This window comes from Chelonoidis abingdonii, chromosome 23 (assembly GCF_003597395.2).
Source record: "Chelonoidis abingdonii isolate Lonesome George chromosome 23, CheloAbing_2.0, whole genome shotgun sequence".
Lineage (NCBI taxonomy): Eukaryota > Metazoa > Chordata > Testudines > Testudinidae > Chelonoidis > Chelonoidis abingdonii.
Genome location: NC_133791.1, coordinates 14,418,613 through 14,438,600, shown reverse-complemented (window position 1 = coordinate 14,438,600; position 19,988 = coordinate 14,418,613). Strand labels below are relative to the sequence as shown.

General features: G+C 43.7%; 1 protein-coding gene across 3 annotated transcripts; it reads right to left on the bottom strand.

Moving 5' to 3' along the window:
- Positions 1–196: 196 nt before the first annotated feature.
- DNAJC16 (DnaJ heat shock protein family (Hsp40) member C16) lies at positions 197–18,709 on the bottom strand. 3 transcript variants are annotated; one of them, XR_004373604.2, is made up of 16 exons: positions 18,629–18,692; positions 16,887–17,072; positions 15,133–15,199; positions 13,494–13,827; positions 12,120–12,304; positions 10,880–10,984; positions 10,069–10,227; positions 9,152–9,282; positions 8,226–8,409; positions 7,016–7,198; positions 6,347–6,423; positions 5,732–5,812; positions 5,543–5,638; positions 4,576–4,746; positions 3,123–4,033; positions 197–2,828 (listed from the first exon to the last, which is right to left on the bottom strand). XR_004373604.2 is itself a non-coding variant. In XM_032779563.2 (15 exons), the coding sequence occupies exons 2-15, from the start codon at positions 17,051–17,053 to the stop codon at positions 3,634–3,636; spliced, it is 2,337 nt and encodes a 778-aa protein (XP_032635454.1). In that variant the 5' UTR covers positions 17,054–17,072; positions 18,629–18,709; the 3' UTR covers positions 197–3,633. The 3 variants fall into 3 exon arrangements, 2 of the variants coding, with proteins under 2 accessions (XP_032635454.1, XP_032635453.1); XM_032779563.2 differs by having other exon boundaries at positions 197–4,033; positions 4,576–4,743; positions 18,629–18,709; XM_032779562.2 differs by having other exon boundaries at positions 197–4,033.
- Between the last annotated feature and the right edge of the window lie 1,279 nt (positions 18,710–19,988).

Genomic DNA, 19,988 nt, shown 5'->3' with positions numbered 1-19,988 from the left:
CATTGACTAAACTACAGGGCAGTTTTTGGAAACAGTTGTCCTTGGTTAAGCAGCCCTGTTGCCTGAGTGGAGATAACTAGCCTATTGACTTTGCTAAATTACGAGCAGTTAACAGCCATCAAACTTTTGCAATTAACTCCCATACGCCACACCCATTGTCAATGTGTTGATTAAAATGCAAGGCCACCTCATCGTCTCACATTAAAATAGTTTATTTCAGTTGCGAATCTGTAATAATCTTAAAACAAAATGACATCATCAGTGCCTGTTCACAAATACAAAAACAAAAATTAAAAAAGACATTTACCAAATAAATTATTTTTCCCCCTCTAAGAGTATCAAAAGTGCAAAATATTTACCTGCTTTTCAATCCAATCTCCCAGGTTGCATTATTGTATTAGTTCCTGGCAAGCTTTTACTGACCATATATATGTCAGCCATCACTGCAAAGCTGCTGTGTAGCACACTCAGTCAAGGGGAGAGGTCAGGTACAGTATTTGGACTCTAGGCTACATTTCCCTGTGTTGTACAGATGTTTCGCTTCAGCTCCTAGGAGTTTTACTTTAAAAAAAAAAAAAGAAGCTTGTATTTAGGTTTGTCACAGAGCAGTGCATTAGCACTGAAAACTTCCTTGCTCTTAGCTCAAGAAAGTATCATGCATAAACTGAGAACAGCCCAGTGCATTTCCTTCGCTATGAAGCAAACCAAAGGGCAATAGTGAGGGTAGTGGACAAAAATTAGCCCAGGCTAATGGTCTTGCAGCATCTGGAAAAGGGAGGAGGGAAAGCAGAGACATTCAATTCCAAGCAGCAGAGAGGTCCTGTGACTGGTCTTCTGCACCTAATGAATAACATAACTAGCTGGATATCAGAGCAGTGCTATCCTTGCTGAACAGATGCATTCAGAATAGTTGGGGTGTGCCTGAGCCCAAGAAAGCGTAGCTACTCCCTACCAATAAAAAAAAAAAAATCAGGTACTTTTACAAATGAGCTGGTTTGATCCTGCAACTTTGTTCTATGTTCACTTTTATCAGTAACTGAATGGAATCTGTAGCACCCCCCAGTTAGCTATTTCCCGAGGGTGTATTACTGAGAGTGCTCTCTCCACGAGACCCACATCGACAGGTGTTTATACACAAACACAAGGCCTACACACCACTTGAGCCTCAATATAGGGTTTAAGCCTTTTCCTGGGTCCTTGGACAGGGGAATTTCTTCTACACAGCATACATGGGCCCTTAGTTTAAAACCCTAACGTTTGACACCAAAGTTTCTGACTAGCAGAAGAGTCAGTAACCAACAGCTTTTGTAAATCCTCCTTCTGGGCCCAACCCGCTCCTCGAGACATTGTTCAGCTGCGTTTAGAGTGTCAAAAATTTTCTTTTGGACTCTGGATTCTTCTGCAGTGTGTCCAACTCTGGGGTTTACAGCACTGTGTTACCATGCAAGACCCCAAAGGCAGAACTGGCTACAAACACAAAAAACCCAGGCTATTTCATTAACCAAGCCAACGAAAACACCGGCTTCAACAGAAACAGCATAAAGCGAGAAAAGTCAGTCTGCTGCTTAAGTTTAGTTCAGGGTCAGTCTAATGCCTGGGTTTTTTAGCATTTTATTTCTACATATCTCCTCAGAAGAAAAATCCTCTCCTTCCTTCTCATAGCCTGTGCTCAGCAATCAAAACCATTCACACTGCAGGTAGAAGTTTACAGATTAAACTCCAATGGTTTAAGTAACATAGGTAAGGCCGGTTGAGTCTAATATTTTAACCTGCCAATACCCTTATATATAAGAGCATTATGAGTATTGTTCAAGTGGTCTTTCGTTAGTTGAAGCGCATCTCTTCTCGAAGCCAAGCAGAATGCAGCAAGTCACCAGTTCAGTGGGTCACTATCTCACCGTTATAAAGCTCTGAGGACTGTTCAGCCAATCAGGTTGCTTGAATAATCCTACATCTCATTTGGGTCAGAGGGTAGCTCACTTGGTGGAATATTGATCCATAGTACTGGGCTGCTCTGCTGGAGCAGGTGGGAGGGTAGTGAGGTTTTTAAGTAAACCCTCATGCTTGTAGGAGTGCTTCACAATAAGGTTCAGAATGCTACGCAGGAGTTAATCTCAATCTGAATGAGAGGAAAACTCATGCAGGATTTGGCCATCACGTACCATAGCATGACCTACTCATGTGGAAGCCTCAGATTCCTATCCAGGTCACTTTGGAGAAGTTTATTAAATTTACAGCAAACATCAGATAAAGTGACTGGACCTATGCGGATTAACAGAGAGAAAAAAGGAAGTAGTGTCACACGATTACAGTTCCCTGCTTTGAAAAGAAACCTTTCCCTTTTACCTTGACGTTCAGGTAGCAGCTCCTTGTCACTAACAAAATGCCAGCTCCCTGGGCAAGCCAAAGGGCTGGTAGGAGAGCCCATTTGATATAATTAAGTACAGTAACTCCACAGCCTAGAACATTCCAGTTTCACACCGAACCATATGTTTAAAAGAAAGAAAGAAAAGGCAACATGTATGTTAAGAAACCTTTGAGCTGAGGATAAAAACAAAGTGAGAGAAGCTGAAACTAAGCATCTTGTAAACGTTTGTCTACAACAAAACTAGTTCCACACGTAACAGACGATCCGATGACAGCACTTTTTGGGCAACATAGTTCAAAAATACAATCATTAAAGAATTAAGTTCCTTGATACAAAAAAGTGTCAATATTGTACTAGAGATGTACCATTGTTGTCTGAAAGGTGTCCAAGTTGATTCACTAGCAGGTACTGAAATTGTCTTTTACATGTCTACTGGCTCGTAGCAGCTTACGCCTACAATCTGAGGACATGGGTAAAGTTATGGCTCTAAGAGACACAGTCTAAAAATTGACAGAAGCAAAAAGGCATCTGAAAAATAATGTACATTTAAATGGCTCAACATCTTGATAGTATTTACGGCTGTGTTAATCCCCTTCCCTCCCTGCTTATGGCTTAGCTGGTGAAGCTGCTCATGGAACTACTACACAAGGAGCATGAAACATGTAGATCGCCTACTAGCCCCCACCATCTGTAAATACCGGCTATCGGTTTGCTACAAAGGAGATACCCCCAACCACACTCCTAAATCACTTACCACAGGGAAAGCTGATAAATAAGAATGCTTGGTATGAGGCCTTTCAGAGTTGCAGAGGCTGGGGAGATTCTGTAGGGTGTTCCGAGTATCACACCAGTATGCACTATGGGCTAAACATTGGGAAGGGGACCTGATCTACATAACAAGTTCACTGTATTCAGTCCAAACTGAGTCAGCGTTGCGAAGAACTCATAGGGTTTTCCTCAGCTGAGAAAAAACAAGACACTGGACATAGGCGATGCGGTGAGCAGGACATTAAAGGAAAATAGACTGGGTTTTGTCTTAGATAGTACAGCATTCAAACACAAGAACAATTTGGTACAGAGGACTTCAGTATGTTTCATCTTTTACTCCTAGGTCAAAGATGAAGGAAGATACTTCTACTCACTGGGCCTAGGAGAGTTCATCTAAAACCTACTGTCCATTTCTCATGACTGTTTATTCCTGGAAAGAATTGTCCATGGTTGTCATCTTAAAAAGTTTGTAGTGTCTGAATCTCTTTTAAATCCCTTCAGTCTAATGCAGGCCAGGATGGAATATAGAACCTTTGCAAGGAACCTTCTAAGAGACGTTCCATCCATAAGGACAACTTGCTTAATTTGTTTCTAACTTGTTTGGATCCTGGACTGCAGGAGGATTTTCCTCGGGCGTCTCCTGTATGTAGCAAGGGGTCAAAATCCTCAGAGGACCCCATGGTTCCCCCTTCATCCCCCGATCTGTGAGGCTTGAAGAGGCAGAAGTATTTCTTGTGACCATTTAGAGCTAGGACGTAACCGGTGTAGTCGCGCTCCAGGAAATGTTTATCATATTGATATGGAATGGGGGCAGCATCCTGAGCAAACTCTAACAAATACTCCAGCCATTCTCTATGCTTATCGAGGCTCAGGAAGGAGAAATGAAGACAGCTGCTCCTGCAGGAGAAGTGAGAGGGAACCAATTTAAACTGTGTTCCAGTTCAGACCAGACAGGAAACATCAAGATTAGAAACTGAAGGAGGGTTGAAGTAATTTATTTTTTATTGTTTTTGCACAAACTATTTTGACTGACTTAAAGCCCTGGAAAGTGAAGCCCTGTATTTGTCCGAACACAGGCATAGCATAAGTGGCAGTAGAGGGACCTGGAGGGGAGAGTTCAGGCTCCGTGGCCCATCCAGTCCTTGGCCTCTCTGCTGAGATTACCAGTTGCACTAGCAGCAGTACGGAGAACATACATCCATTACAAAGTGGGCTGAGCCCACCAACCCATTTAATGTTGGCTATCAAACAGCTATTCATTTAAGCCGCCTCACAGGTGCAAGCACCCACATGAAGGTGAAGATGTTCTTGGGAGCAAGCATGCAAGTATACACGTGACGAAGCAATGCAACAATACACACCCCAAGCCTATCCACTGCATGAGACTACACAGGCCATTAAGAGCATAGCAGAAGCCCAAAGAGGAACTCCATACTGACCCTGTGAATGTGTAGACTTCCAGGGCAAACTTCTGAAGTAGGTTGGTTTTGGTGGGGTTGGAAAGGATCAGAACCACGTTCATGTGACCTGGCCTCAGGCGCACCAGGTTACTAGTATAGGTAACATCTGTTAGCTCAGTCACTTCGACAAAGCCCTTTTTGGGAATCCTGCTGGGCAGAGAGAATGACTCAAGTGAAAAAGGACCAAAGGACAGTAAATGCACCTGGGCACTATAAGGAAAGAGTGACCTAGTGAAAAGTCACTCAAAACCCACGTCACAATGTGTTGGCTAATCTGGCACAGTGCAGAACCCCTGAAAACTCACACCCCCTATGCCCTCTATCCAAAGCCTATTAAAGCAGTTTGTCTTTGGCCTGCTAAAGATTAAAGATTAGATGTTCTTTGGCAAATCATTGTTTCTTCTCCTTCATCACTCCACGAAGTATTTGTCTAGGCAAACAGGTGGGTTTCTAAGTGATTGTGTGGTGGGAGAAGGATAGATTTTAAATGTAGGAGATGGACAAGGTGGGTAGATGGAAAGAAGTTGGCTGTACAGCCACTAGTCTGTTGCTAGTTCAAAGAACTTAGCAGTGGCTCCCTTGTCTGACAGATTTCAGTCACAGCTCAGGTAACAGCTACTTTCCAGTTCTCTACCTTGAAGGGGCTTTTGGTCCCAAATATTCAATTTGTTGCTTTCCGATGACTGCCCATTCCCCGTTCACTCTTTATATCAGCTACACCAAACTCACCCATGCTCTGTTCACATGCTGCCCGTCACTCACACCACCATGTTCACACCAGCTCCATTACTTCCCTACTACCTACTCACTGCCCTTCCCCAACCTGCCCTCTCTGCCTGGGGGAAAGGCAGTAGGAAAAAGACTGTGCCCCACCAAGCCTCTTCAGCAGGAAAGTGGAGGTGCAGAGAAGGCCTGACTAGTGCAGGAAGGAGTTAGCAGGGGAAACCTGTTCTCTTTGCTGAAGGTTGTGTCATTCTTTTCATTCTTTTCAGAGGGATCTTCCTTCTGGGGGAGAGGAGAGTCTCTCTCATCACTCGAGTCACTGCAAAGGAGCATTTTAAAACAGGGTAAGTTTCAACTGAGATGCTGAAATCTGGTCTGTAAGGCTCCAATAGATGGTCTGGTAGGTTCTCACCTGAAAGCCTGAACAATAACAGTGCCAAAGAGAATGAAGAGGGCTGAGAAGATCAGGGAAAGAAGCGGCATCATTTCCCGCCTAAGAGAGAAGGTTTGCAGTTAGTTCTGAGTTCCTGCAGTCAACCTCTGCCTCAGGTTTTCAGATCCCTTCCACCCCAGATAATAGCATATAATTTTCCCTGAACTGCCTGTCTCCTGTTTGAAGGGCTTTAATGGAAGCTCTCTCATTGTTCCTATCTTCTAATGAAAGGCAGGGAGACAAATGGAAGAATGTTTTTAAAATACCATAAACGCTAATGAAAACCGCACAGCAAGACAGCCAAGCCAGGACTATTGCCAACAGGAGCGGTGTGTTTTCAGTAGCACAAAATCCAGTGGCAGACCTCAGCTTCACAGCTCAACTAGCTACTCAGAAGATGAGACAGAAATCAAGCTTCACTGGCCCACAGTTCCTTTGCTTTCTCCAAGAGAAGATATATATGCCTCCTTCTGTCCCCGTCAGATACCTCCATATCTAGATATGCTTTTGAATTTATCCTCAGGCAAGACAAAGGGCTATTACATCTATACACAAAATAAGAGCTATCCTGATATTTTAAATCAGATTCCATACCAGTTATTATGAAATACACTATCCCAGCAGTCCGAGACGTACTCTATTGCGGAGTAGAGCCATCGGAGAAAGAACACCTGTAAAGATACAACAGATCAATGACAAGGTGGCTGCTCTCCCGCTACCCATGAAGAAACAAATCAACTATGTGACTATCCCCTCTGCACCCCTTGTCCAAACCAGCTCAACTACCTCAGAGCCCAAGGACTGCCCCCTGCAGCTGATGCATACACAGTGAAAGAGTCTTGCCTCTCCAATACTCAAAACTCTAGGCACAATTCCCATCACTGACCACAGCAGTGCAATTTTAGCCCTGGTCTACACTGGGGGTGGGGATGGGGGAATCGATCTAAGTTATGCAACTTCAGCTATGTGAATAATGTAGCTGAAGCTGACACTCAGATGGACTTACCGTGGTGTCTTCATCACGGTGAGTCAACTGCTGGCGCTCCCCCATTGACTCTGCTTGCACCTCTTGCAGCGCTGGAGTACAGGAGTCAACGGGAGAGCGTTCAGGGTCGATTTATCACGTCTAGACTAGACACGATATTGATTCCCACTGGATCGATTGCTACCCGCCGATCCAGCGGGTAGTGAAGATGTACCCTCAGAGTTAACTAGAACCAGCTAACATAGGTTTGTTATGCCTCTACAAAACTGAATACTTACAGGAGCAAGTTCATCATTCAAGTCTGGTAGGACAGTGTCTGAAGAGAGAAGACCAGGGTCTGTTCTTAACTGAGCCAGATGATCCAAAAGGATGAAATTATCCTCTTCACTGCCCTCCCAGGCATCTTCCAAGATTTTATAGACCACTCTTCCTACATTATTGCGCCTTTCCAAGATGGCCACCTGGACAAAGCAGTAACAGCACAAGCTTCAGAGAACAAGATACCAACTTGGAAAAAAGCCTTGATGTGTCAAATGAGAATTCAGAACTAGGATCCAGATTAAAAACAGCTATTTCAGTTAATCTCTTATGACACCCTTGTCAAAGGGCAGGCACAACATCGGAATGGGAACAAGTATAAAAAGTAGCTGCATGTTCCATTATACCCAATAGGAACAGAGATGAACAGCACACGTTCTCTGAACCCCAGCTCCTGTTCTTTGGAAGCACAACACTTATTTCGTATAGTGTTTTTCCTACACACTGCATTCCACATCACATTAGAGTTAACTAATTAGAGTTAGCCAGAAGGAGAGTAATTAAGAAGCATAAGCAAGGAGGAAAAAGAAGGATGTTTTCTCAGCAGAGATGTGAAATAAAACAGTGGGTTTGGTGGTGAGACACAGGAAGGTCATTCCAAATAGGAGGAGCTGCCAAGGACAAAGCTCTCACATTAAGAGTGGAGTGACAGAGTGAAAGACAGAAGAGAACAGTGCTAAATAAGCGGGAGTAGTTTGGGAAGGAGTAGAGAGAAACAAGATCCATCCATGAGACTGGCAGGAGCAAGTTCACGGAGGGGTTAAGATCAAAGAGGACAATTTTGAACTGGACAGTGAAATGAACAGAGCTGTGGAATCATGAGAATGGAAGATGACGTGGTTACACTTTGTACATCTCAGAAGGCAGGCAGTGGTGTTCTGCACATGCTGGAAGTTAGAGAACTGAGATCGGGACAGATCAAAAAGAAGGGAATTGCAATATACAAGACAATGAAGGTCCGACCTGAAACAGAGCAACCAACATGCAATACAAGAGGATCTGTTAGAAGTAGAGAGGTCTGATCCTGCCCATAACATGCTCCCGTAATATTTCAAAGAAGCAGCATCAATATTCTCTCCCCCTGAACATTTTTGAGGTTGGGGTGAAAAAGAATAAAGCTCAGAGAGACACTGAATTACATATTAGGAAGAAGGAAAATGTGACACTCACGGCAGATTTCCCCCAATATTTCTCATCATCCATCAGCAAGGCATGGGCAAAGTCTCGCTGACGGTCGTTGTAGATATGCACAAACCTCACGGTGTCTTTCGTGTTTGCCAGAGCAAAGGCCACAAATGCCTCATAGGTCTTAGCAAACTTGTCACCCTCTCCAGTAAGTAAAACCACACAGTACCTAGACAACACAATGAAATGAAGGATTCACGACAGGCCTGGAGACACAAAGGAATAACAAACCCAACCTGCCAGCTAGAACAGACCCTGACGAGCCAGAGAGACACTTCATGGTGTCTATCTTCTTACACACTCCATTGCGCAATGTTCCAATCTCAGTCCTTCCCATCTTCTATGTTCTTGTCCCCACAGAGTTACTGCAAGGTACTCTGTTTAATAATACAAGAACAAGGGGATAGTGAACTGAAAAGTGGCATGTTTGAAACTGATAAAAGGAAGTACTTTCACACAATGCACAATTAGCTTCTGGGACTCATTGCCATGGGACAGAGGGCAAGATCTTAGCAGGATTCAAAAACAGATTAGACATTTAGATGTATAAGAAGAACATCCAAAGTTCTAATACTAAATACAGAGAGACCCCCTCAATGCCTCTGAAGGGATATAGACCTAACCTTGCATTATTAGGGGTTAGGAGGAAACTTCCCTGGGGGCAAGTTGTTCCATCACTGCCACTGACAGGCTTCTTGGAAATCCCTGTGAAGCATTTGGCATTTGGCACTGGCCACTGATGGTGACAGGATACTGGATTACATGAACCACTGCTCTGATCCTGTCGAGCAATTTCTATTCTTCCAATGGACCCCCCGCCCCAGAGAGTTAAACGAGACATCGCCTGTAAGCAGCCACCAGGAGTAGGAGCGCATGAGGATAGGAGGAACTTCCATCGCAGCAAGACTTACTTCCGCTGACGGTGAGACTTCTTCACAGGACACAGTTCACGAAACAATTTCTGGCTGGTGAGTCTGGCTGCCAGAAGGAACTTGTTCTGGGAAAGGAAGTCATCAATGAGCTGCTTTTTCATCTCTCGTGCCTAGAAAGGACAAAGCAAACAGAAGATCAGCATTGTTCAGCTAAACCAGAAGTATGTTCAGCTCTCAGGGAACATGAATGCTCTAGTGTTAAAGGGTCACCATGATGAAGGTCAACAGGCTGTTTTACACATGGAAGAGATGTTCAGGAGATTGGAAGTATGGCCACTCATGAATGCCCCTGGAGAAGGGGCATTAAACAGCTGTTGTTGCTGAGGGGAAAAAAAAAAATCAGAGCATCCAGTAATATTAAAATCCCAACAGTCAGAAATTGCAACAGTGACCGAAGGCTTCTGACGATTCAGCATTTACTGGGGTGTACTGCACTTTCACTATTAATGCACTTTCTCTATGAAACCTCTAAGTCTCATGGATTCTCTAAGGAATTCCTCAGAGCCAAGGGTTGGTCCCAGGAGACTAAGGAATTCTGACAAAGCTGAATTAAGAGCTGCCCTCTCTCTCTACAGTCACTGCGCCACTGAAACCCAAAGATCTGCCTTCCTCCACCAGCTTAGTTACTAAACTATGCCCCAGTGAAAACCACAACTGTCACCCAGTTATCCTCCAAGTTCAGATGCCTGTTGAAACCTACAGAGCTCCCTCCCTCCCTGACGGTCATTCAAGACATCCTTCTGAAGCTCCAATTTCTGCTCCCATCCAACCCAGAGCTGGTTTGAAATGCTCCACTGACCAACTTCTGATGTATGAAACAGACCAGAAAAGCAGTTACTATATATTTTATTTAAAACCCAGACAGACAGACAAAGATGCAGACCACAAAATGATACCTGAATAACATCGGCAGGCTTATCAATGTGTTCCTTGAAGATCATCATGGTGGGGGTGTAGACATTGATATTATATTGTCTGGACAACTCTTCAGTCCCTCTGAGTCCAACATACACGTATCCAAAGGACAAATAATCTCTGTACGCAAAAGCAGTGAGCTAGAAGGAAAAAGAGGTGCAGTGCATGTTTACATTGCAGATCATGCTTTGATTCTTCCCCAGTAAAGCTTATGGTAACTATTTCCCCATAGCCTCCACAGCACTGTAAAGTCTAGATCAGCCAAATGATACACACAGTCAGCCCATTCCCTTTACTAGGCTTATGACACTGTTAGCTTCTTCCTCATGACAGAGGAAGGTTGGCGGGATCCATGGTTTTATTTTACAATCTAACATTCTATATCTGGCCAGCTGTTTCTTTAGCAACTCATCATCCTCAAACAAACTAGACCCAGTGCTCGAATGGCCCAGATCATTAACTATTTGTGGTGGGAAAGGAATGATGGTTTCTCCCCTTGCCCTCAACCCCACCCATGCCCTTACTTCCACTAGAGATCTGTCTATGGCAAGAGAAGTAAGTTCTACTCATATTCAGATGTTTAAAATAGTTAGCAAAAGCAGGTCACCTGACTATGCAGTCTCCAAATAACACACGTGAAATTGCTGGGTGTTCAGGGTGGATAATGCTACTTAGAGGAACCATCCAGCCTGTGCCTATACCGAGATCCCATTCTCTACTAAGACATGTGGATTTACAAAGCTATCCAAATGCCAGAGATAACACACACACACACACACACACACACATTACCTTGTATAACAATGGCACTACTGGCATATGATCAAACAGAAGAACATGGGGTTTATTTTCTTTCTTCCAGTTCGACAGGAATTGGACATAATTTTTATCTGTAATCTTAAATGTAAAACAGAACATTCGTTTCAACCTCAATACATTCAGAAAACTAAAGTTCAGTAAGGTTAAATGGCTGCATTAGAACTGGGTCCTAAAAAGCTGCCAGAATGTCATGATTTCTGTTTTGTAAAGGATACCTGTGCCCATACATCTTTTCCGGCTAAGGCGATTTTGTGCAAAACCAGGATTTTTACACTAACAGTTCTCTCTGCTTTTGCTGATCTTTCCTGACTTGATGTCATAAATTCCCAGTGGCATCATAATCATTTCCACAACAGCTAACTGTACTTCAGATGGGGAAATCAGAAAAAAAAGGGCAGAGTAGAAGTCTAACAATATGTTTATTTAAAAATGTCTCTAGTGATAAAAAGCTCTGTCTGCCAAAAGGGCTCAATGCGCTCAACTCCCATTTACAGGCCTGATCCAAAGTGTGCTGAAGTCAACAGAATGATACCCAATTCACTTCAGTAGGCTTTGCGCCAGGCCTAAAAATCTGCAGGAGCTGAGAATACAGAAAATCTTGCAAGAGATACTTATCAGTTTGCAGGATAGGGCAAGGGAGGGGAAGAGACATACAGTGATGGTCTCTAAGGTCATGTCCACACCGGAGCACCGTTTTGGAACCTGGCCATGGCTACCCTCCAAGCAGACTTCAAACACCATTCCTTAATATAGTTGTAACTATCTCTGGTGTAGTCCCAAACAGTGTCAAATCGGCAAACGTGTGGTTACGAGCCCTAACGTAAGCCACGTGTACGATCAAATGCTTAACATGAAGCACTGCAGTTAACCCTGAAGGACATGAGTTATGGTAAGTGGGATATCATCAGTGAGGGGGAGTGTCCTGCTGCCAGCTCTAGCACCTATCTCACCATGCACAGGGGAAGATGGAGAAAAATTCGATCTTGTGCGTGAATGTAGTGTTTCCTTCAAAACCACCTCCAGCATTTATAGCTGGAACGATTTCACTCATCCAAACCACCATTCTCCCTTGATTAAGGCCATTGCAAATAGCTTCAGAAACTTCTGACATCCTCAAGACAAAGGTCACATCAGAGACAACAAAGAGATCCAAGTGTCCAGCACACACTACCACTTATCAGAATCCAAACATGCTGATCTCCCTGTCACGTACCTTCTCTATGAGGTTCCCTGGAAGAAGGCTCTCCACAAACTGCTTCAGGTTCTCTCGGATGACCGCATTGTGGAAGAAGGTTATTTTCCCATTAATGAGTCCCAGAATGGACGGTGTGCTGTGTGCCCCCAGGTGATGTGCGAGGCGTCTCTCATACCCAGCGTGGACGACTCCAATTCCCACTCCTGAAAACGGAGGGCAAATCCAAAAATAGGGTCACCTTGACATGGCGGGTGAATGACCCAAACTCCCCTAAAGGGAATCAGCACTAAGGTGGCTACTCTTACACAGCACGCTGAGAGGATGAATTATTCAGCTGGTATCACATAGTGTTTCCCCTTTTCACATTCCATGGGGAATTCTATTACTCTGCTCTCAGGAGGAAGTAACAATGGTACCATCTCCTCCTTACTCTTCTGCCTAAAGGTTCTCTATTCAGCACGTTAAAACCCCAAGGAAAAATATCATGTTAAATATACAGTGCAGCAACTTCTTATCCTGGCACTCTTTATTTTGGATTCTATGTTCTCTGTATTGACCATCTCAAGTTATGTAGATGACTGATAAGGGGGACAGAAATTTTCATCCTGAGCAACAAACACTGCAAGTACTTAATTGGAATCCAAGTATATGTTGCCAGGGTTCCCTGATTTTTATTTTGGACACTAAAATTTTCTCACATCCCTCCAGTGTCCTACATGATAGTGGCTTTGACTCTGGTCAAGTCTGGGCTGGCTCACAGCCCCCTTTAGACTCCAGATTGCATCTCAGGACCATTCTTGATATATATCAAAGGGCAACGCAATGTTTATATTGCAGGCCAGAACATAGCAGTACCTGACCATGCAACAATCCTTGGTGCTATTTAGAGTGATGCAGGCACTAGGAATGGTTTAATCACACTGCAGCAGAAAAGGAGACAATCGCTGAATTTAGAGATGGAAGAGACTCCCCAGAATGCATCTAGTCCATTCTCTGCTAGGGCAGGATTTTCTAATGCCTTGTTTCATCAAGTGCCAGCTATCTACAGGGATAGGGTTTTCACCAGCTTCCTTCAGCGACTGACCCAGCCCTACAGATCTAAAGTGTTTCCTCATGTTTTAAACCTAAATTTGTCTTGTCTCAGTTTCACTGATGAGGACTGGTGTTGGAAAGAAAGAGATCAATGCCCCTCCACTTACATTGGAAAACAACAGAAATAAAGCCCTTCACACCACACTGATAAACCACAAAGGAACTCTGTGGCTGAATTCACATTCAAACACAACCCCCAAAAGTTGAAGTCAGTTGCTGCAGCCTAGGATGGAAAGCTTTGAGACAGCCTTTCTCTGAAAACACATTGCATCTTGAGTTTTTAAAATTTGCTTCTCTTACCCAGTACCTCTAGCTCCTGAACAACCTCCTTCCACACAGGCTCAATGTGGATACAGCTGAAGCACCAGTCCGAGGTTATTTTAATGAGGTAGGGCTTTTTGAAACTGTCCGGTACAATCTCGTTCACGTAGTGTGAAAAATGCAGCAAGTACTTCTCATCGGAGGAGTCTCGTCGCTCCGAATTAAACGGGAAGTGGAAAAAGGATTCGTCAAAGTAAAAGCTTTCGTGGAAGTGATGGAACTGGCGGTGCTGCTGCTGCTGAGGGTACCCCTGGTTCTCACCCACGTCTCCGTAACGATCAAAGTTTGATCTCTTTTCCTCGTTGGAGAGGATCTGTCAATCACAAAGTTAAGAAGGGTTGAAAAGAAACAAGGCCTGGCACATGTTGAGAGGGAACTGGAAGAATGATAATTCCCCTTCTTAAAATGATTGAATAACCATAAGGAGCAGACACACTGGGAAGAGGACATAGGTGCTGGAACGGGATGTGGGGGTCTGCAGCCCCCCTGACTTGAAGTGGTTTCTATTATATATAGGAATTCCAATTTAGTTGAATGGCTCTCAGCACCCTCACTATAAAAAATGTTCCAATACCCTGGAAGAGGAATTCCTTTTGCTGCACATCTACCCAGTTGAGCTCCAAGAAAGGGAACTGTCATGTCTTTTACACCTATGTCTCTGGAGCCAAATCCATGTATGTGGCATGGAGTGAGACAGAGTTCACACAAACAGAACATTTATTTGGAGAATTTTGTATAAACCTACTCACTAGCTAACCATTCTTTTTAAATATTAATTTCTGGCTTCTTAGTTCTGTGACGCTGTCTTCCAAATTCCTTTATCATTTCAGTTTCTCAGCTAAGAGGCCATAAAAAGGAGTCCTAAAACCAACAGTCCAGAAGACTATTGTGGTTTTCTCATAACTTCAAACATTTAACAGCCACATGAATCTGAAGAGCTGAAGCGCTCAGGAAGACAAGCAGCACTTTAAGCGGAAACTGCCAACTGAGCTGGAAGCTGAGAATTCAGTTTATTCCTGGGGACTCAGCATGGATGTAAGAAGAGCATCAGCTGAGATGCCACATGCTGAGGTAGCTGATTCAAGGATGCTTGGATGAGTGACCTGCAAGTGCTACTTATGCAAATAATATTTTAGAAGTGACTTAAGCTCTCAAGCCATTAACCCCACTTACAACATCACTGAAATGTGCACAACAAATATGAAGAGACGGCACCAGCCTGCTTTGCTGAACTCAGTGGATACCCCTTACTCTTTGCTTGATGCTTTTCAGCAAGCAAAAGACAGAACTTTACATTTATTCTTCCACAACATTTCTAGCTGTGGGATGTTCATGATTTATTGAGATTAATTCACATCTCCCCCAATAACTGGGGAAGTGTTAAATGGATATACAGGTTGTTTTTTTTTAAATCAGCAGCATCCAGGGGCTAGTTTTTCTCAAGAAAACCTAGACAAAGATTCCACCAGCCTAACCTGCCATACACAGAGCAGAGAAATTGTTCCATGTAGATATAACTGGAAAATAGTAAAGGCTACTTGTAAAAGATGAACAGCATTTTCCAGGTTCTAACATACATCCTGAAAGCAGCACAAAGTTACCAAACAGTGTTTAATACCTCATAGGCCTTGCTAATTTGTATAAACTTATCTTCTGCTCCTGGGTCCTTGTTTTTGTCAGGGTGCCTACAATGCAAAAAAATAAAGAAAATGGATTTTGTCATTTAGAAAGCATCAGCAATTTATCACAGGGAGTCACAGCAAGCCACAAGTGTTTTCAGCTTCAGTTCAATACTCATACTAAGCGGGATATGTAGACATTAATGCCATTTAGTGGTATCCACTTCTTTATCCATCTGATGCAGATTTATGGGAAAAGTCTATTTCTCCTACCCAGGCTGAACCACATAAAGAATTTCAATGAGATTTGAGTGGTGTATATAAAAACATTTCCTCAGTTTTGAATTTTATTTCATAAATAAATGGTTGAAGTGGAGCTAAAAAGTTGATTAAAACCAGGCAGTAAATTCCTTCAGCAACAATCCTGCCAATTTCAAAGATGCATGCTCTAGCTGCTGCCCTATATATACCAGGCGGAGCAGCTACTTGGTACATCTGCAGCTCATTTCTGCATGTTAATAGTTTTCCATTATAGCATTAGACCACAACTTTAATGCCTAGGTTCTATGAGACCCCAGAAGCTATCAGATAATCATGTTTTTCCAGATGCTGTACATCAGCTCTTCTCTTCAGTGTATGAAACAGGTCTTAATGTATAGTCATAATCTGGCTTAACTTAATTCACTTCCTCTTTTAGGACTCTTGAAAATTTGACTTAAAAAAAAAAAAAGCTCAGTAACTAGAAGTTAGTCATGATCAAATTTATATATATAAAAATAACAACAGATTTACTCAGTTGAGTTACTGGATGTAAGGAGAACACATAACTAGTTAGAGAAATTAACAAGCGAATGTGATCCTGTTGCAATTCCTACAACAACCTTAAAGATATAGCACAAAAGTTATTAAAAGACATTTGTTTCTTAAATTTCTGCCCTTGGTGATTCTTCCTATACACTATATTTTGTAATGTACAAGATAGAGGGGGAAAGAGTTTCATATTAGACCTTCCAGAGTCTGATATCCAGAGTACTGGATGAAGTGGAAATTAGTATCAGAAAATATTACAATGTGCAATGTGCAAAAATAACTAAAATTTAGGGCCAGATCCTGCAGTTCTTGTTGTCAATCTGTGAATAGTCCCACTGAAGTCGACAGGTCATTTGTGCGAGTAAGGGACATGGGATCAAGACTCTCATCATATATACAAAACATATTGTATGATTAGCCTTTTACTTAGAATACACATGCAAACAAGATAACTAACATTATAGGTCCAATTCGACAAACCTTTTTTTGAGTAGTACTTACTCACAAAAGATGTGTCATTGAATTCAATGGGACTACTGAAGTAAGTACTTCTCTTACAGGCTGCATAATTGCCTTTTATTAGGAAAGTTTTCCTTCTCCTTTAAAAAAAAAAAAAAGTTTCTCCCTGGCCAGCAGATACATTTACTTAAGAACAGTGGGCCAGCTCGTCAGCTGAAATAAATCAGTGTAGCTCCATAGTGGATTTAAGTTGATGTACACCAGGTGAGGCACTGGCTCACTATTCAGAATATGGTTTTATTCAACATGGTAAGAGCTAGTATACTGTATATAGGGGGGAAAACGGTTATTGTACTATTTTAAATGTCTTTGTTTTTATTTTGTAGATGATGGTTTCTCTCGCAAATATTTTGTGCATTGGTGAAAATAGCTGACTCTAGCTTGCAGAAACCATTTAATAGACAAAATATTTTGATCCACCTACCATTCCCGGGCGAGTTTCTTATAAGCCTTTTTAATGTCAGCCTGGCTGGACGTCCTGCTAACCCCAAGGATTCTGTATGGGTCAAAATCCACTGCAGACAAAATTTGCAGGACCAAGACCAGAACCAGGACCACAACCAACGAGATGCTTAACTTTTTCAGTTCCATTTCTCTTCCTTTAGGCAACCTGGACAGGAGAGTTTCCATATGCATAAGACAGAAGTGCAAAACTAGAGACTGATGCAATATCCAGGAACCCCTATATTTAGTCCTGGACCACTGGCAAAAGAACTGAAAAAAACAAAGTCCCTATCTCCTTCAAACAACCAAGACCAGAATTCATGTCTTATATTACTAAAAAGGTAGGATTTGGGAGAGAGTCTGTTCCAGCCCTTGCATGTCATGAAATATCACATCATTCTAATTATAATTTTGCTTCACCTACAGTTCAACATTTTGGTATCTTCTATCTTGAGAATTCTAGAGTAAGAGACCTGTGCTTTACACCTACTAACAGTTCACTACCAGTTTTCAGGTATTAAAAAAGCAGTAAACTGTAGCTGCTTCTGCCATGCCATCATTTATTCATTTATCAGGACTAGCAGATACTTAAAGGACCAGTACACTTTTCTAAATGCTAGTACTACACTAGCAATCAGAAACCTAAGAACTCTGGTGGCCGACAGTTAGATGGGACCATGTTAGTTGAAGGGACAATGCCACCGTGAACTCTAGTCAGTTCCAAAAAAGTGAGTTAGAATATTTTCAGGTACTATATCTGCCCCTCAGCCCCCAGTGTTGTGTTTTTAAAACTGTATTTTCCAAAAATTGTTTCTCTCTCCGGTTCACGTATAAGATCCACAGAACCACAAGGACAACTGGTTGACTACTTACAATGCTGCCAACCACACAATTAAATAAAAAGAAAGAATACAAAAAAACATTTTTAATAATCTGTCACTGTTATCTTGAGCACTGCTTGCAACAATTAAGTGAAACCATTTCTCACAGAGGGGGTGAGATTTTTAAACTGATCATGTAAATACATTTATTCACAGATGTTACTTATAACAGATTATTAATAGCGGAGATTTTTTGTAATCCAGTTTTTCACTATTTACACTCTTTTTTTATAGTCTGCATAGTTCACATCTTGGGCAGTGGAAATCAATGGAGTCAGTTTCACCATCCGGTTCTTAGAGCTACAACCGTTGGTCTCCAGACACTATCTAGCAGCGGCTGTTTATTTGTTTAAAGAGAAATCCTAGCACTGGACATTTAACAGTAACCCCTCCCCCCTTCAAAATCACAAAACAGATGTCTCAGGTTTTCTAAAACCTTATTATGAAATGCAAATTTGGAGGCACGTGATCTGACGGAGTAGCTGCCGACCCCTCGGGCTCCCCCAGGCAGGGGGCTGCGGTGGGGGGAAGGGAGAGGAGCCAAGGGCCCAGGATCCATCTCTGCCCCCGCTCCCCGGCACTGGGTAGGGGGAGCGCCCCGTACTTCCCAACGCTACTCCCCAGCAGGGCCCTGCCAGCCCCCCGCAGCCGCCCCCAGGTCGCCTCCCACCAGGCAGCTGTGGGCTCACCCACAGCCCCTTGCCAGGCCCCAGGCAGCGCGAGCCCCGGACCGGGCGGGACGGGCCGCGGGAAGGGTCAGCCCTAGATCACATGGCGAAGCCCCTTAAAGGGGCAGCGCCCACCCCGGGCCGAGACCCCTTGCGATAGGCGCGATACCCACCCTGCGCTCCGGGCGCCTGGTCCCCGCTTCCGGCTTCGCCGCCCCGCCTCTCGCCGTCACTATAGAGACGGCGCACTGCTCACTTCCGCTCTCTGCTGCACCCGGTCATAGAGACGGGACACGGACCACAGAGCAGCGCCGCGCTCCGAGGGCTAGCGAGTACCATCCTGCGGAGCATGACGGGATACAAGCGAAGACGCCCGGGGTGGGGGGATGGTTTGTTGTAACCAGCTTTCGTGTCGCGGCAGGAGTATCGTGATGTGATGTCATGGTGAGATATTGGCCCATGTCATCACAGCCCCATGACCTGGGGCGTGGCGATATGTCATGACGTCAGCCTCCGTCACCATGTGACATGTCATGATGTCAGCCTGCGTCACTGTGGCGCTGCGTCACTATGTGACATCATGTCTCGATGTCGGCCCATGTCTCTGTCACAATGGCGCTGTCTGGAACAATTTATATGTGGGGGGGGGGAAGGGGGTTGCTGAGAGCCATTGAAGCAAATTAAACCCTGTATATAATGGAAACCACTTCAAGCCAGGGGGTGCAGAAGCAACCCACTAAGCCTGGTTCCAGCACCTATATGTCCTTGTGTCACCATGGTGCTGCTGTGTTACGACATGTTGCATCACAGTGCCAGCCCACTTCACCGTGGTGCTGCATCACCCTGTGGCTTCTTGGCCTCGCAATATGTTTTTTTCTCTGCCTCTGCTTCTCATCTCCATCTCCCCTGCTCCTCTGTTAGCATGGTAACTGAATTAGGGAGATTGACCTGCTAGAGGTATAAAATGCCAACCCTATTCAAAATAGCCTAAATTTCTTCACTTCCACACAATTATATAGGGCTATTAGTGCGACCTCAAAGACCACACACTCGGGTCCAAATTCTGCTCTCAGTTGTACCAGTGTAAAGCCAGTATAACACCACAGGTTTCAGCAGAATTACTCCAAATTCACACCAACGTGAGAGTAAAGTTTGCCGCTATACATGGAAATATTTTTTCCATGCAGGAATAACAGCCCTGGAACAGACTAATGGTCCATCTAGTCTGGTATCTTGACCCATGCCAGCCACTTGAATAGAGGATGTGGACATACATATACTGCTGTTAGCTGTGCAGTGCTGTTTGATGGGGGAGACCGTAATTGTTTTTGGGGATACGACTAGTATTGATAGTGGAAGGGCTACAGGATATTATAGAAAGGTGCAACAGGGGCTTCTAAACCCCTAGAAAGAAGGTAGATTCTTTTAGGGCCCTATGCACAGCCCTGGGTAGAGAGAAAGGGAAGGTGCTGTGAAGGGAGCTGGTGGAAAAAGGGAAGGACGCGTGCAAATCCCTGGGGATCCGCAGGGGCT

What these genes read in the sequence shown, in the direction of transcription:
- DNAJC16 (XM_032779562.2), bottom strand. Translation starts at nt 17,053, where the DNA reads ATGGAACTGAAAAAGTTAAGCATCTCGTTGGTTGTGGTCCTGGTTCTG. An exon ending in CAGGGAACCTCATAGAGAAG is followed by an intron (nt 10,985 to 12,119) that starts GTACGTGACAGG and finishes TTTACATTTAAG; the next exon opens with ATTACAGATAAAAATTATGT. An exon ending in ACCTTCAGCAAAGAGAACAG is followed by an intron (nt 4,747 to 5,542) that starts GTTTCCCCTGCT and finishes CTCTCTGCCCAG; the next exon opens with CAGGATTCCCAAAAAGGGCT.